Source organism: Natrix helvetica (assembly GCF_964273705.1).
Source record: "Natrix helvetica genome assembly, chromosome: 1".
Lineage (NCBI taxonomy): Eukaryota > Metazoa > Chordata > Lepidosauria > Squamata > Natricidae > Natrix > Natrix helvetica.
In genome coordinates, this window is record NC_138548.1 from 341,771,134 (window position 1) to 341,786,915 (window position 15,782).

Here is a 15,782-nt window from a genome sequence, read left to right on the forward strand (position 1 = left end):
TCCCACACTAAGGCTCCAGCCACCATCACGGCAGGGCGGCAGCTCTTTCATCCCTCTGCCGCAACAGGGAGCCGCAGCAGAGAGATGAAAGAGCCACATGCGGCTCTGGAGCTGCGGGTTGCGGACACCCGGACTAGACGTACCCAATTCCTGCAACCGTTCTTCATATGTTTTAGCCTCCAGCCTCCTAATAATGTTTATTGTGTTTTTTGGTACTCTTTCCAGAGTAAAATAGAATAAAACAGCCATATGAGAATATAAGCTAAGATAATAACATAAGAATAAAATTGCCATATGAGAACCTGGGACCAAGGAATACTTTATTGTCAATAACCAGGCAGAAAGAGGGCTCCATGGCACCTTATTAAACAAACTGGTCTGGAAGCAAACACAGCTCCAGAAGTCCCAGCATGCTTCTTCTTCTTCTTCTTCTTCTCAACTTCCTCCTTTGAGGCTCTTGCTGTTTTATGAAACTGGAATCATCTCCTTGAGATCCTGGGTGGAGCCAGGCTTTTTGTGCTGGTGTCTCATCTGGGGTGTGTGAAGCGTGGCATTCCTATCCTGCCCACTTCCCGGTTAGTGAACTTCCTGTCCCTCCCGCCCCCCACCTCCCAAACTAGCCAGTTCTGAATGAAAGAGAGGGAAAGCGCCTCTCTCGCCTAGGTGGAAAGCATCTTCCCAGTCCCAGCTGGAGCAGAAGGATCTGCATTGGCTTCAGGCTGTGGAGAAGACGGAGCTACTGTGGTCTAGCAGAAAGAGGCTTGATGTCCCGGGTCTTCATGTATGAAAGCAGCTGCTCTGGGATTTCGGCTAGGACATCTTTCGCCAGGCGTGCCATGCTTAAAATGTGGTTGCCGGAATGGTCTACGTAGTCTCGGAAGGGCACAAACTACAACAGCAGGAAAGACACAAAAAGGCAGCGGGTGCTGAATTAGATTCCCAAGTCCTGTGCAAACTTCTTGGCTATCGATAGCAACAGAAGAAGGAAAATTTCGTATTTCCCAACTCAGTTTACACGAGCAAAGATCGAGAGCTGAATACCCACCCATACTGCACAGCAGTAGCATTTAGGCTTATATACCACCCCATAGCACTTTATAGCACTGTCTGGGCAGTTTATAATGTAGGAACATTATTTACATATTGCCCCTAACAATCTGGGTCTTCATTTTACTGACCTCGGAAGGATGGAAGGCTGAGTCAACCTTGAGTCAGTGAGAATTGAACTCCTGGCAGTGGGCAGAATTAGGATCGAACTCCAGACTGCGGGCAGAGTTTGCCTGCAATACCGCACTTTAACCACGGCGCCACCAGTACCCATTTCTGTTGCCCCAGAAATATGTAGATCCACTCTATCTATCATATTGCTAATATTTTAATTTTGTTTTCTTATGCTCATTAGCAATTCAGCTCCATAAAACTAACACTGAGATTGATCATAGCTCATCTGTAGGTTTATAAGTTTTGCAAGAAAGCGAAGGTGCTCAAATAAGTATGGCATTTTCCAGACTTAATTCTTTTTTAATTCCTAAATCGCAGCCATGAACAGCAACAAAAATCCCGCTATTTCTCTTGGAAACTTTGCACACTATCCTTTGCACTGCAAGGATAAATTAATACTGTAAAATCACATCAAAATAAGCGCCATATTTTCAGGCTGACAATCTAATCTGGATGAGAAAGTGAGGGCTGATAGCAATAGCAATACCACTTAGACTTATATACCGCTTTACAGTCTGTACAGCTCTCTCTAAGCGGATGCCCAGTCCTCTAGGTCAGGAAGGGGTACCTTGATCAGAACACAGTGTTGTATAAGGCCACAAACACATAGGACAATCATGGCAAACATTTTCATGTTAGCATGTAGAGAAGTGCTGATGGACATGCAAGAGAAAATATGGTGTTGGTTACGACAAGCAAAGCACACCCCTTTCAAAAACACCTTCTCGTGGACTTGTGAAGCAATAGACCCTGTCTGTTCAGCCAACAAAACACTTAGAAGTTTAAGAAAGTTTGATAACACTGGAAGAAACAGGAGTGAGCATAGGTTGCCGGGAGCAAGACCATTATGAGATAAACCGATAAAAGGTAACTCACTAAAAGTAATTAAGTTAAGAATGCAGAATAACAGAAGGAAGGGACCTTGGAGATCTTCTAGTCCAACCCCCTGCTCAAGCAGGAGACCCTATACCATTTCAGACAAGTTGCTGTCCAGTTTCTTCTGAATAACCTCCAGTGATGGAATACCCACAACTTCTGAGGGCAAGTCTTTCCATTGATTGATTCTTCTAGCTGTCACGAAATTTCTCCTTATTTCTAGGTTGCTTCTCTTCTTGATTAATTTCCATCCACTGCTTCTTGTTCTGCCCTCTGGTTCTTTGGAAAATAGATTGGCTTCCTCTTTGTGGCAGCCCCTCAAATATTGCAAGGCTGGTCTCATGTCATCTCAGTCCTTCTCTTTTTTTAACATCATTGCCTTGGTAATTATACCCATCACCTCATAGAAACCCCCCCCCCCAATATCCCACCACACTAATCAGTTATCTTGCTCTGTCCAAATATGTATGTATTGTAATTTATAGAGCAGAGGTGGTATTCAGCCAGTTCGGACCGGTTCGGCTGAACCAGTAGCTCCGATGATCAGCTGGCTCCACCCACCGGCCCCTGCCCTGCCCTATCCTTTATTTCCTGCTTTCTAGCTCATCTCAATCGTGTGGCACAGCTGATCTCCCACCCGCCCTCGCTGTTTTACTTGCTGTTGCTGATTTGGAAGATAAGCCCCTGAGCTTCTAAATGCTCCATTTTCAGCACTGTGCGCAAGTGATTTAGCTGCATGTGTACGCAAAGCGCTCTCTCACCGAACTGGTTGTTAAACCGGCAGCATCCCACCACTGTTATAGGGGGGGGGGGTTATATCTGCCCTCTTTCATTTTGCTTTCACTCCCTCTGGTACCCTATGAAACCATCCATATTTCACCAGAATGATGTGCTGTTTGAAACAAATTTTTGGGGAAAAATTTCCCCTATAGAAGTAGATCAAAGTGAACATTCTCTGTTCCTAACAAAAGGCTCCATGATCAGCATGGGGAAGGCTAGTTTTTGCAAAACTCTTGCTGATCATCTGTTAGAAATCCTAGCACCTCACTCCTTGCATAGATTGATGCTGTTAAAAGAAACAAAGTTGGAAACAGGACAATTCATCACAGAAACCTTCCTTTGGCCCATTCTAACCCGCCAAATTCTCAAAGAAGAGTTACCTGTACAATGTCTCTCTCAGCATAACGGCCCCTGGAGGAGACCCGTACTTCATCTCCATCCAGCTCTTCCATAGCTGATGATAACAAAACAAACAAACAAAAGATCTTAACGCTTGTTGCCATCTTCCAAGAGAACAATTACTATACTGATACTGCTTGACACAGCTGGAGAATAAATCTTAAGGTCCTTAATTCTGCATTTTGCTCTAGCTTTGCAGAGGATAGGATAGAATAATAGAGTGGAGTGGAGTAGAGTAGTATAGTGTAGAGTAGAGTAGAATGGAATAGCAGAGTTGGAAGGGACCTTGGATGTCTTCTAGTCTAACCCCCTGCTCAGGCAGGAAACCCTATACCAGTGATGTCAAACCTTTTCGGCGCCAAGTGCCAAAAAGGTCACGCAGAAACATCGCGTATGCACATGAGTGCTTGTTGGGACTGTGTTCTGGGAAAAGCCAAACTTATGGGTTCTAGCGTGCATGCACGCCCGATGACCAGTTGGCCTGTTTTTTGGCACTGCCGCACGCGCGGACAGCTGATCATTCTGCACGCATGTGCACCAGAAGCCTGGAAGACAAACAGGTAAGGCCACACATGCTGCGCGACATGGCTTCGTGTGCCACTTTGGGCACGCGTGCCATCGGTTGGCCATCACGGCCCTATACCATTTCAGACAAACTATTGCCCAACCTCTTCTTAAAGGTTTCCAGTGTTGGGGCATTCACAACTTCTGGAGGCAACTTCTGTTCTCCACTGATTCATTGTTCTATGAGGTTTTGCTTATGGATGCAACCAGCCAAGGACTGGGAGGCCAGTCTTGATGTCTTGCCAACCTGCACTCCCCTCAAAACCTCCAATCCACTCATTGGGTTTCTCAGACTCAATTCCCTGATCGCTCCAAATTCATCTGACTGAGAAGCGACACTTACCCCCAAACTCAGCAGGGCCCACTCCCACGATGATGACAGACATGGGCAAGGAAGAAGCCTGCGGAGTAGAAGGTTTATTGTCTCAACTGCACAGGAAATAAACCACAGCTTTCCAAAGTTTTGGAACTTCTTCCCCATTCTCATGTGCCAAATGCTGGTAAAATCGAGGTAGGGGAAGACTCTACTGGTACTCTTTGACTGATGACCACAGCTGAACCCAAAATTTCTGATGTTAAGTGAGACAGTTGTTAACCGGCTTTGCCCCATTTTACAGCTTTTCTTGCCACCGTTGTTAAGTGAATCACTGTGAGTAACACAGTTGTTAAGTGAATCCGGCTTCCCCATGGGCTTTGTTTGTCAGAAGGTCATAAAAAGAGATCACCCAAACCCAGGACCCTGCAACCATCATAAATATGAGCCACTTGCCAAATATCCCCATTTGGATCCCATGGCCATGGAGATGCTGCAATGGTCACGTGTGAAAATGGTAGTAAGTCAAGGACTACTTGTACTTTTAAGTCATCTGTGGGCACCTTTCTTGATACCCACACTCACACTCACACACAATTGATGACAGCACACTGTCCCTTAGATATTTTTTCTGTGTGTGGGTGGCTCACTTAATAGGGATTGAGGGGTCTGGAGCTGGCAATGGTGCTTTTATGCCCCAAACCTTGGACTTTATTCCTTTTCTTATTACCCGGTGAGCTACACCAAGGCCGACTCACACTGACAATGGCTTCTTTAGTCTGCAGCATGTCGGAAATCACTCCATCGGTGATGATGAGAAGAACATAATACTGGGAGCCATCAGTGACCTGGGCAGCCAAACTGGGAAACAGAGAGAGAGAGGAGAGTGACGGAGAATTCTGATTTCAGCACTTTTGCTTCCCACGTCCTCCTTCAAAGTCCTGTCCACTGTTCCCTTGTCAAAAAAGAATTACAATCGCTACCTTGGGAATAAGCTAAGAAAGCGGGAAGCTGACCTAAGCTTTATTCAGAATCAGATTTGATACCTGTCAATCCAACTGACATCAGCTCTCTGCGTTTGGAAGCCTTCCACCTCTTCTTTTGCAGGTTGGATCTGGGTTATCCTGCAGGCAAGGCATAAGCTCTTCCCGCTGGGCCACCCTTCCTTCCTTCTTTCCTTGCTCTTTCTTTCACCTTTACCGCTGCACATATCTTGCATGGGCCGCTGCCTTAATAGGTCAAGCAATGAAGATTGCAGTTGCCCGAGACACATACTGGATTATTTTGGCTCCCAGAAGCCTTGGCTGAGAGTGGCCTACTTGACTCTTTCATTTCATTTATTTATTTATTCATATCCCACCTTCGTTATTTCTACAAATAACTCAAGGCGGCAAACACATCCAGTAATGGTATGCTATTCTCTTCACTACCGGTTTGGTAGCAGGAGCGCGCATGGTCAAAACAAGCATGCGCAGAAGGTCTGTGATGATGTCACGGTGGATGGGCGGAGCCTCGCGCGGCCGCCACTACCGGTTCACCCAAACCGGTGCAAACCGGCAGCATACCACCTCCAAACACATCCAACGCACGTTCCTCCTCCTATTTCCCCCCAAATAACAACCTCTCTGGGGGTGAGTTGGGCTGTGAGAGAGGGAAGGGCCCAAGGTTCACCCAGCTGGCTTTCATAATTAAGGCAGAACTTGAACTCACAGTCTCCCACTTTCAAGCTTGGTGCCTTAACCACTACACCAAATCACTTTTCCAAGGTTTCTGAGAGACAAGAAGACCAACAGGTGGCTTTCTGTTGTGGCCTGTCGGCCACCGGTCCCTCCAGCAGCCCAATCAAAGGAGGAGGAAGAGGCGTGGGAGTCAGCATCAGCATCAAGGCAACCTGAGAGCTCCGAGGGGGAAGAGGGAGTGGAGTTGGCAGACAGAGGCTGAGCCTGGGCTGTCTGTCAGCCCTCAGATGGAGAGTCAATAGCTCCCAGTCTGGAGGTGGATGATGAGGAAGAAGAACAGCTGGGTCCAATGCCTGACATGTGGATGCGTAGAAGGCAAAGGAGAGGAGAGCAGTGGAAATCTATGGGCTGGTCCTTGGGACAGAAAAGCCACTGCTGCTAGCGAAGCCCCACCCTAGCTCTGGGGATAAAAGGCAGAGGGCGGAGATGAATAGCAGACAACTATTTATCTTCCAGCCGGCCGGACTTGTTAGCCTGCGGTGAGAAAGAAACTTTTTGCTGGGGCTGCCGGCACTCCTAATTAAAGGAATATTTGAGTTAACTTCAGAAGGTTTGTCATGTTTGGGGAACTGGATCCGAACGCTTCCTCGTCTCCTCCCTGCTCACCAGGCCACCTGGTTGATGACAGGTGCAAAGTTGGTGGGTCCGTAGAGCTGCACGGTCCGTAGGCTTTGGAAGTAGGATTCCAATACTCCTTCGATGCCCTCGCAGTTGGGATTGTCTGGGTTATTGTTCTAGGGAGACAATGGCACAGCTCAGCAATCTGGGCAGGGCAGACATGAGAGACTCTTCACTGAACACTCAAAGGACTTTAGAGCTGGGGATTCTGGGAGGGATGAAGAACACTGTGTTGGGGAAGTCAATCCTTAAGCACTGATGCCATCACCTAGTTTGGTAAAGCAACGTCTGCAAGAAAACCACAGAGCTCAGAGAGTACCAAGGATCCCACACTGTCAGACTTCTCCGACGCAGGAGAATGGGAACTTTGGGTTTTCCTAGTGAAAGACTCATAGAAGTCTACTGGAGAAATGCTTTTGATTGTTTTGGCTGGTCTGCATAAGCTGAAGGATTACTTAAATGTGTAAGCGGCTATGGCAGGGGTGTCCAAACTTGGGAACTTTAAGACTTGTGGACTTCAACTCCCAGAATTCCCCAGCCAGCCTGGCTGGGGAATTCTGGGAGTTGAAGTCCACAACTCTTAAAGTTCCCAAGTTTGGACACCCCTGGCCTATGGGTTTGTAGAACCATGATTGATTGTACAATCTAATCAGTGGTGGGATTCAAATAATTTAACAACCGGTTCTCTGCCCTAATGACCAGCTGGGTAGGCGTGGCTCGGTGGTCATGTGACTGGGTGGGTGTGGCCAACTCAACGTTACTCACGTCGATGGGCGCTTCGCCTTAGCTGTTACAATGTAATTAAGGGTTAACCGGAGAGGCGGTTTCTGTAAGCAGGGCAACAAAGATTAGGCTAGAAGCAACACCAGAATGTTTCCTTCCTGACTTCCTTACAGGATTAGCCCTGTAAAGTGCGAAAAAAAACAAAAGGAGATTTCTTCCAACAACCGATTCTCCAAACTGCGTAGAACAGGGGTGTCCAAACCTTTTGCAAGGAGGGCCAGATTTGTTGAGGTGAAAATGTGTGGGGCCGATCATTCAGCCTGACATTCTTTGAACCCTTAACATTAAATGCGAATTAACTACCGTATTTTTCGGAGTATAAGACGCACCAAGATTTTGAAGAGGCAAATTTTAAAAAAAAGTTTTTGCACTCTCCCAAAAATGGCCCATTTTTCACGAGCCTTAGAAAGTTAATAACCGGTTCTCCCGAATAGGTGCGAACTGGCTGAATCCCACCACTGAATCTAATCCATAAACATTCAAGGGCAAGTGAGTGGGAATGTACATGATGTGTGTGTGTGTGTGTGTGCATAAGGTGAGGTCAGCAGTGATTGCCCAGTCAAGCGTCCAGCCCTTTTTAACATGTGCTGTGAGTATCACATGAGTAAAAAAAAGAGACAGGTCTTGGATTGACCTGTTTGTGTCCACCAACGTGATCTTTTTTTGACCCAACCTTGAGATGCCCTTGACGTATCCCTCACAATGATCACATTTGAGAAAAGAAATATGAAAAGATTTAGAACTTTGGAACCACATTCTCTGAATTGGAAACCTTTCTTATTAACTTCTAATCAATGATGTATGGCTATGATAATTTATTCAGTGGTAAAGACATGTTAAAAGCCCTTTCTATCTCTAGCGCTATTTCTAATGTCACCATCATGACCATAATACAGTTTAATATTATAATAGAATTTTAAATAAACTATTCAAAGATTTCCCCTGTCCAGGTGCGACTAACTCAAGGGGGGAAGTGCTCATCTCCGATTCTCAGCCGAGGGAGCCTGTGTGGTCTGAGAGATGCTTCTGTCCTCCTGGGGCCAGCATGAAAATACGAAATGCAGTAATTTTCCCACCAAAGTGGTACCTATTTATCTACTCCCATTTGCATGCTTTCAAACTGCTAGGTGGGCAGGAGCTGGAGCAAGGAACAGGAGCTCACCCTGTTGTGCAGTGCTTGGGTCTCAAACTCGGGTTGTTGGGGCTTTCCAGCTGACAAGCTCAGGGTCTTAACCTTTGAGCCATTACGCCACCCCCCCCCCCCATGCCCCTACTCTTTCAGATCCATTCAGATGAAGATGCCAGGGATGAGTTGCATGTGTACTAGCAGGCATTATGGTCCCTCCTGTCTTCACCCAGGAAGTTTTTTCTTACCAAAGGGAACTGATGAGACACTTTGCCGTCTGGTGGGACCTTGGCACCAAAGCCATAAGCAGGGAAAAGTTTGTCGCTGTCATAATCCTGGATGATTTCGCCAACAGCTTTCAGTGCCATGGCATAGGAGCTGAGTTGATAGGGGCTCATGTAATGAAGAGAAGTGGGCTGTGAAGGGTTCCCTGTGAAAAGGCATTTTGTCAGTCTCAAAAATCCTACATCCGCATTTCCCCCCAGACCAAAAGTGTCATGCCCCCATCAGAGCCTGAATCTGCAGAGGAGGTTGAGTTGGAGATAGAGCCAACAGAGATCGAGGGGGTGGGTTCATTGGCTTTGGAGGAATGTGGGGAGGAAAAGCCAAGGCAGCCCAGGGCCCCTCAGGATTGGGACAGCTTGTTAGCAGGGAGGAACGGGGGGCAAGATGACCGAGGGGGGGCAAGCGGTGGACAGGCAGAGTGACAGAGCTCAGGCGATGAGCAAGGACTGCTGCCTCCTGATCCCTGAGCACGGAGAGTGGAGAGAAGGTGGGAATGGCGCAGGCCGACCCAAGAACTTGGGAGGAGAGCACCCAAACCTTCTTCACAAGGCACACCTGGGGACTGAGATTTAAGGAGATGCTGTGGAGAGGGGCATTTGTTGGGAATGAACACTGAATTGGTAGAGTTTGATGTGCAGGTACAGACATTAGGAGTTTGCAGGATTGCTTGCTTCTTCCTTACTTGTGGACTCAGTACCTTGTTCCTGACTTTGTGGACTCATTGTTTATTTACTTTGCTGGACTGGGTGCAGCCAGAGGCTGCCGTGTGTGTGTGTGTGTGTGTGTGTGTGTGTGTGCATGCATGCACTTTGCTCTGGGACTTACCAAGAAAGTGGGAGCGTTTGAAGGGAAATTTGGAGCATTAAAGGGGAGTTCGAACTCTTAGCTGGCCATGTGATCTTTGTGCTGGATCATCACAAAAGGTTTCTTGGAGTCACAATATAGGTAAGTCCTACATCTTCCTCCCTGGCCATCCCTATCCAGTGGGCCTACGTGAATTCTCGTCCCATCTCCCCAAATGACGGGGGAAAAGAGACAACGCCCAGGTGTGGCTGCTCCTAAATGAATCTCAGTGAGCATCAGAGTCAACCTGGCTGCTTTGTGTGTTACCAGCAACACAGCTGTGCTCGGTTCCCATAGTGATATGCAAGCATGCCACACTCACCATTGGAGGCCGTGAAGTCAATGGCGACAGTAAAATTCAGCTGCGTCCTAAGGGTGGTGCGGAAAAGAGAGAGAGAGAAATGGATGCTGCCATCCTTGGAGATGCCCTCCAATGTCCCAAGGGTGCTCCCTTTTGGGGTGCTAGGCAATTCATCGTCTCACCAGCACCAGCAAGTCTCCCTCTTCAAGAGACCAGAGCATCTCCGCCTTCCCCAATGAGGCGTCTACTTCCTTATCACCTTAAAAGTCATTGCGCTCTGCCCCCGATGCCCTCTTATAGTTCCCCCGCAATGCCTCAGGGGCAGAGGACAGGAAGAGGGCTGAGGGCTCATGAAACCCTCAGAAACCAGGGACCTGAGAGGCATCCAGGATTTTCAACCGACGCACCCGCCTCGAATGTAATCAACAAAGGTGAATTCTGACTGCACTGTGAATGACAGAAGGGTTACCTAACAGGAACAGAGAAAAACAAACAAAAGAGAAGGGGGAGGGAAAGAAAGAAGACGCGTGAGATATTCTAGATGGTGAGCTCATCTGGGCAGAAAGAAAGATTTGGGGAGGGGATCGGGGGGGGGGCTGCTGGAGGTTTGCAGGGGTTCGGGAAAACCTCTAGCTAAGATTCTGTGCAGTTTGGAGAACCCCCAAATCCCACTCCTGGCTGGCCCTGCCCACTCCACCCCTCCCCTCCCAGGAGTCCCCATGCGGCCCATTTTGGATGCAGGTAAGTGCAGGGCCCGCACGGAGGCGCTTACCGGAAGTTCGGGAAGGCCAGAAAGGGGCCCGTTTTCGGCCTCCAGAAGGTTTCCAAAGCCTGGGGAGGCCGTTTTCACCCTCCCGGAGACTCAAGGATAGCCTCCCGAGCCTGGGGAGGGCAAAAATGCCCCCTCCCATGGTGTAGGAGGCCGACTAGGCCACGCCCACCCAACAACCAGGCAGGGAACCCCTTCCTAAGGGGATGTCTGTTCTGGATTGGCCTCAAGAGAATTGAATCAGGAAGAGAAGGGAAATGTAATTGGCTTTAATAACACAAGGGCTTCCTTTTTTTTATAGCAGGTAAGACGTTTGACTGGAAAAATCTGGATTGTGCCCCAGTGAAAATATTCCCATCAGCTTCACATGACTTGATGCACTGATTTGTAAGGATGAGGGGTGGCAGGGATGTGGGCTAAGAGGGAAAAAAAAACCTGTCCTACACTTACAGTCCCCGAGTTAATGTACTTCTTTTTCTTGCACTTCTTCCTAGGGTTCGAAACCTGGAGCGGGGAAGAAAAGAATGAATGAATGAATGAATGAATGAATGAATGAATGAGAAAGGAGCATTTTTTCCCTTTAACTAATAAATTAAGAGAGCCAGTTTTGGTCAAGCAGTTAAGGCACCAGGCTAGAAACTAGGAGACCGTGAATTCTAGTCCCACTTTAGGCATGAAACTTGGCTGGGTGATTTTGGACCAATCGTTAGGAGACTGTGAGTTCTAGTCCCGACTTATGAAATGAAAGCAGCTTGGATGATTTATGGATGAGCTGGTTGCTTTCGTGGTATGGAGACAATAATTTGGTCCTTAACACCAATAAGACCAAGGGGCTTATAGAGGACTATAGAAGGGATAGATCTGACATCCAGCCCTTGCTTATCAATGGAGATAATGGTGTTTCCAGATGTGGCTTTTATGGAGAAATTTTCCAGCCTACAAAAGCACTTAGACTTATATACTGCTTCATAGTGTTTTACAGCCTTTTCTAAGCAGTTTACAGAGTCAGCATATTGCCCACAGCAAACTGAGTAATACAATAATACAATAATACAATAGCAGAGTTGGAAGGGGACCTTGGAGGTCTTCTAGTCCAACCCCCTGCCTAGGCAGGAAACCCTATACCGTTTCAGACAAATGGCTATCCAACATCTTCTTAAAGACTTCCAGTGTTGGGGCATTCACAACTTCTGGAGGCAAGCTGTTTCACTGATTAATTGTTCTAACTGTCAGGAAATTTCTCCTCAGTTCTAAGTTGCTTCTCTCCTTGATTAGTTTCCACCCATTGCTTCTTGTTCTGTCCTCAGGTGCCTTGGAGAATAGCTTGACTCCCTCTTCTTTGTGGCAACCCCTGAGATATTGGAACACTGCTATCATGTCTCCCCTAGTCCTTCTTTCTCTTAAGCTAGACATACCTAGTTCCTGCAACCGTTCCTCATATGTTTTAGTCTCCAGTCCCCTAATTCATCTTTGTTGCTCTTCTCTGCACTCTTTCTAGAGTCTCCACATCTTTTTTACATCGTGACGACCAGAACTGAATGTAGTATTCCAAGTGTGGCCTTACCAAGGCATTATAAAGTGGTATTAACACTTCACGTGATCTTGATTCTATCCCTCGGAAGGATGGAAGGCTAAGTCAATCTTGAGCCGACCAGGATCGAACTCCTGGCAGTGGGCAGAATTAGCTTGCAATACTGCATTCTAACCACTGCGCCAGCATGGGGCTCTTTAAATTGCAATGTATAAGGTGATCCTAAATTAAGTTGGTTTCCAAATGGAGTCCACTTGTGTTAACTCCTGGTTATTATTTTTTCTTTTTACCACTGAAAACAAAAGAGGGAAGATGGGTGGGAAGTCTGAAGCCTCTCTACCAGGGGTGAAATCCGCTTACTTTTGCTACCGGTTCAGTAGCAATGTGAGCATGCTCTCCATGCATGCATGCGCACATTCGCGCATGCGCAGAGCGTCAAAATATACCATTAAAAAGCCTGCTACTGAGCACGCCTGGCAAGTGAGTAAGCGGACAGCGAGGGGGGGGAATCCGCTGTGCCACCGATTTAGATTAGCTGAAAGCAGGAAATCGTGCTTTTTAGCTAATATAAATGGCGCGGCACAACTGATCGTGGGAAAAACCACTTTGCCCAAACCAGTAGGATTTTTTACTACTGGTTCAGGTGAACAGCTGGCATCTTTGCTACTGGTTTGGGCGAACCGGTCAGAACTGGTAGCCTTTCACCCCTGCTACCAAATGCAATTGTTCTTTTTGGTTGATATTTTCAAAAAGGTAGAGCACACAGAGTCCCGGCTTAAATGAGAGAGAGAGTCCATTCAGAAGTGGCCGTCTTCTGTTCATAATCCTAAGAAAGAAGACCTGTTTTACTATTGGTACCCAAAGATACAGAACTGGTTTTCTTAGTTTTGCACTACAGGGCATCGTAATCTTTTGCAAGCAAAGAAACAACACTCTGCAGTTACATGACAGCCCTTGGGGGGGGGGGGGAGATTTCACTTATGGCTCTGTACAGCATATGCATATTGCAGAACCTGAAATGTATTTTAGCACATAGCACTGATGTACAATCTAAAATATATATGAAATTGCTCATGGCCATAATAAAAATATTAACTTTTAATGCATGACTAGGCTTCATCTTCGTAGCACTTAACTGATTCTTTTAATCAGATTGTTTAAAAACACCTTTCCTGAATATTTCAATCAGAATCTATCAGAATGGAGCTGGAAGGGACCTTGGAGGTCTTCTAATCCAGCCCTCTGCTCAAGTAGTAAGGCTCGGAGATGATTGGTTCCTCCCATAGGATATAAAAGAGGAGTAAACGGACGTGAGCCTTTGCAGGAAGCAACTTTGTTCATTCTGGTCGGTTTAAACTCTGAAGCTCCATTTGTGCTCTGTTTGGCCTTGCAAAACTAATTGGCAATTAGGTCTCTGGCAGCGTTTCAAGGGAGATAAAAGTGGGTGCTTATCAGCCTTACCCTGAAAGACTGTGGCAGACTTCTGTTGGACTCCTAAAAGACTGGTTGTGAATCATTATGGGCTGTGAATGAACATAATTCGCAGCCGTTTAAATAAAAAGGGTTTTGGGGACTAAGCATCTGATTTTTACTGTCTCAGGAAGCCTAGATCAGAACACAACTGTTGTTGACAATGCTGCCTTAAACCTCTGAAGGAAATACAGGCAGTCCTCAACTTATGACCATAGTTGAGCCCAGAATTTATGTGGCTAAGTGAAACATTCGTTAAGTGAGTTTTTGCTCCATTTAACGACTTTTCTTACCACAGTTGTTTAGTGAATCCCTGCAGCTGTTAAATTAGTAACCTGGTTGTTAAGTGAATATGGCTTCCCCATTGGCCTTGCTGGTCAGAAGGTCGCAAAAGAGAATCACATGATCGGGATGGTTTCCGGCTGCTGCTACTCCTGATTCGCTCAGGGAGACCAAGGCTGCCAAGTTACTACCTATTCGGCTGAACCAGTCCGAACCGGTAGGAACCCACCTCTGCACATCGTCCTGGGACACTTAGAACCATCATAAAAATGAGTCAGTTGTCAAGCATTCAAATGTAAGTCAAAAATGGTCATAAGCCACCTTTTTTCAGTGTATCTTCGAACGGACACTAAATTAACAGTTGTAAGTCAAGGACTACTTGTATGGGATATAAGCTAATAAACAAATGAGATCAAAATGTTGCTGGATTGCAATCTTGAGACTGGACTAATGCTAGCAAGCTTCATTAGAACACAAGCACAAGAGGGCCAAGAAGCAGAAAACCAAAAACAAGCCCCTTCTGGATCCAGATGTTTCACCCATCGTCAACAGATGACACTGGGTTGCTCTATATCAGGGGTGTCAAACTCAAGGCCCGGGGACTGGATCCGGCCCTCGGGGTGCTTAGATCTGGCCCACAGGGCCACCCTGGAAACAGCAAAGGACCGGCCCACAGTGCTTCTGCCAGCAAAAACGGAACTTGGGAGGGCTGCGGGCGATCCCCCTGAGTTCTATTTTCCCTGGCAGAGGGTTGCAGGAGGCCGTCGCAACCAAAAACGGAGCATTGAAACCCGTTTCCACTGGCAGAGCACTCAGGCCAACAGACACCCCCGACACAAGTGATGTCAAGCTGGCCATGCCACCCCGGCCCCCAAGGTCAAACACAACCCTGAACCCTCAATGAAATCCAGTTTGACACCCCTGCTCTACACCTATGAGGATTAGAAACATGTTGGTGTGTATTCTCTTTAAACCCCTTGCGTCCGGATTGCTCAGCAGAAATGTGATTTGTTGGGTCCAATGAATGCAAGCGCTGCACAAAACCTAACATTTCTCAAGAGAATCTGTATTTTGCCAGGAGAAAGTCTTACCTCGTAGACTGTGAACTGGTTCTGGGCGCGAGAGAGTTCCCGATAGCTTGTGGCAAATTCTCCAATGAAATCGTGGCTGCCGAGACAACGAAAAAGAAGTACGGTAATATAACGCTTCGCCGTTGGGGTAGCTTAAGCGTGGATCGAGCGAGTGTATGAATAATGGGTGTTCCGAGGAGTATCCCACATCCTGTGGTGAGGAACTAAGGATTTTTAATTACTCCACCTACCCAATTCACTTAATCCTCCTTGCCCCACAGGGTGCATCTACAAATGCAGCAGATTGAGATGTAGAAAGAATTGTACTGCTTCACACTGCAGTTGAGGGTGGTGGGTGGGAATGGATTTTGAGTGCTTTGCATTCGAGTCCAAAAGTCCAAGTTCAGTAAGAAGGAAATAACCAAAGCACAGAGTTTGCAGAGCAAAATCCCATTTTCTCTTTCTCTGCTATCTCCGGATTTCATCCGTTATAGATTTTTCTTTGTACTTAAAAATGGCCTCTCATGTCTGCTTCCCAAAGGACCATCACTCGTGTTATCACCCTATCATGCAGCATTCAATGATCCAGCACCAAACAAACAGGGGTTGCTCAGATCAGGGATTGTGAGGGGGAGGACAATAAATACCATATTTTTTGGAGTATAAAATGCTCTGAAGTATAAGACGCACCTAGCTTTTGGGGAGGAAAACAAGAAAAAAAATCTGCCTCTGCCTCCCAGCAATTTGCCTCCTTGCAGCAAACAGTCTGTTTCAGTTTCAGTTTAGCCTGATTAGCACAAAGAAAAAAAATC

The 15,782-nt window shown here is 46.8% G+C and overlaps 1 protein-coding gene across 2 annotated transcripts; it reads right to left on the reverse strand.

Annotated features, from left to right (window-relative positions):
• Positions 1 to 307: 307 nt before the first annotated feature.
• CPNE9 (copine family member 9) lies at positions 308 to 15,066 on the reverse strand. 2 transcript variants are annotated; one of them, XM_081947696.1, is made up of 9 exons: positions 14,992 to 15,066; positions 11,068 to 11,121; positions 9,870 to 9,916; positions 8,668 to 8,849; positions 6,499 to 6,626; positions 4,912 to 5,014; positions 4,184 to 4,241; positions 3,258 to 3,331; positions 308 to 889 (listed from the first exon to the last, which is right to left on the reverse strand). In XM_081947696.1, exons 4-9 carry the CDS (start codon positions 8,815 to 8,817, stop codon positions 737 to 739), a joined length of 666 nt encoding a protein of 221 aa, XP_081803822.1. In that variant the 5' UTR covers positions 8,818 to 8,849; positions 9,870 to 9,916; positions 11,068 to 11,121; positions 14,992 to 15,066; the 3' UTR covers positions 308 to 736. The 2 variants fall into 2 exon arrangements, with proteins under 2 accessions (XP_081803822.1, XP_081803821.1); XM_081947695.1 differs by lacking the exon at positions 14,992 to 15,066 and adding an exon at positions 10,223 to 10,317 and having other exon boundaries at positions 11,068 to 11,097.
• Positions 15,067 to 15,782: the final 716 nt, after the last annotated feature.

Excerpts from the sequence above, each read along its gene's own strand:
- CPNE9 (XM_081947695.1), bottom strand. Across the intron at positions 8,850-9,869 it reads TGACTTCACGGCCTCCAATG|GGAACCCTTCACAGCCCACT; the intron begins GTGAGTGTGGCA and ends GCCTTTTCACAG. Across the intron at positions 4,242-4,911 it reads CTAAAGAAGCCATTGTCAGT|GCTTCTTCCTTGCCCATGTC; the intron begins GTGAGTCGGCCT and ends TCTACTCCGCAG.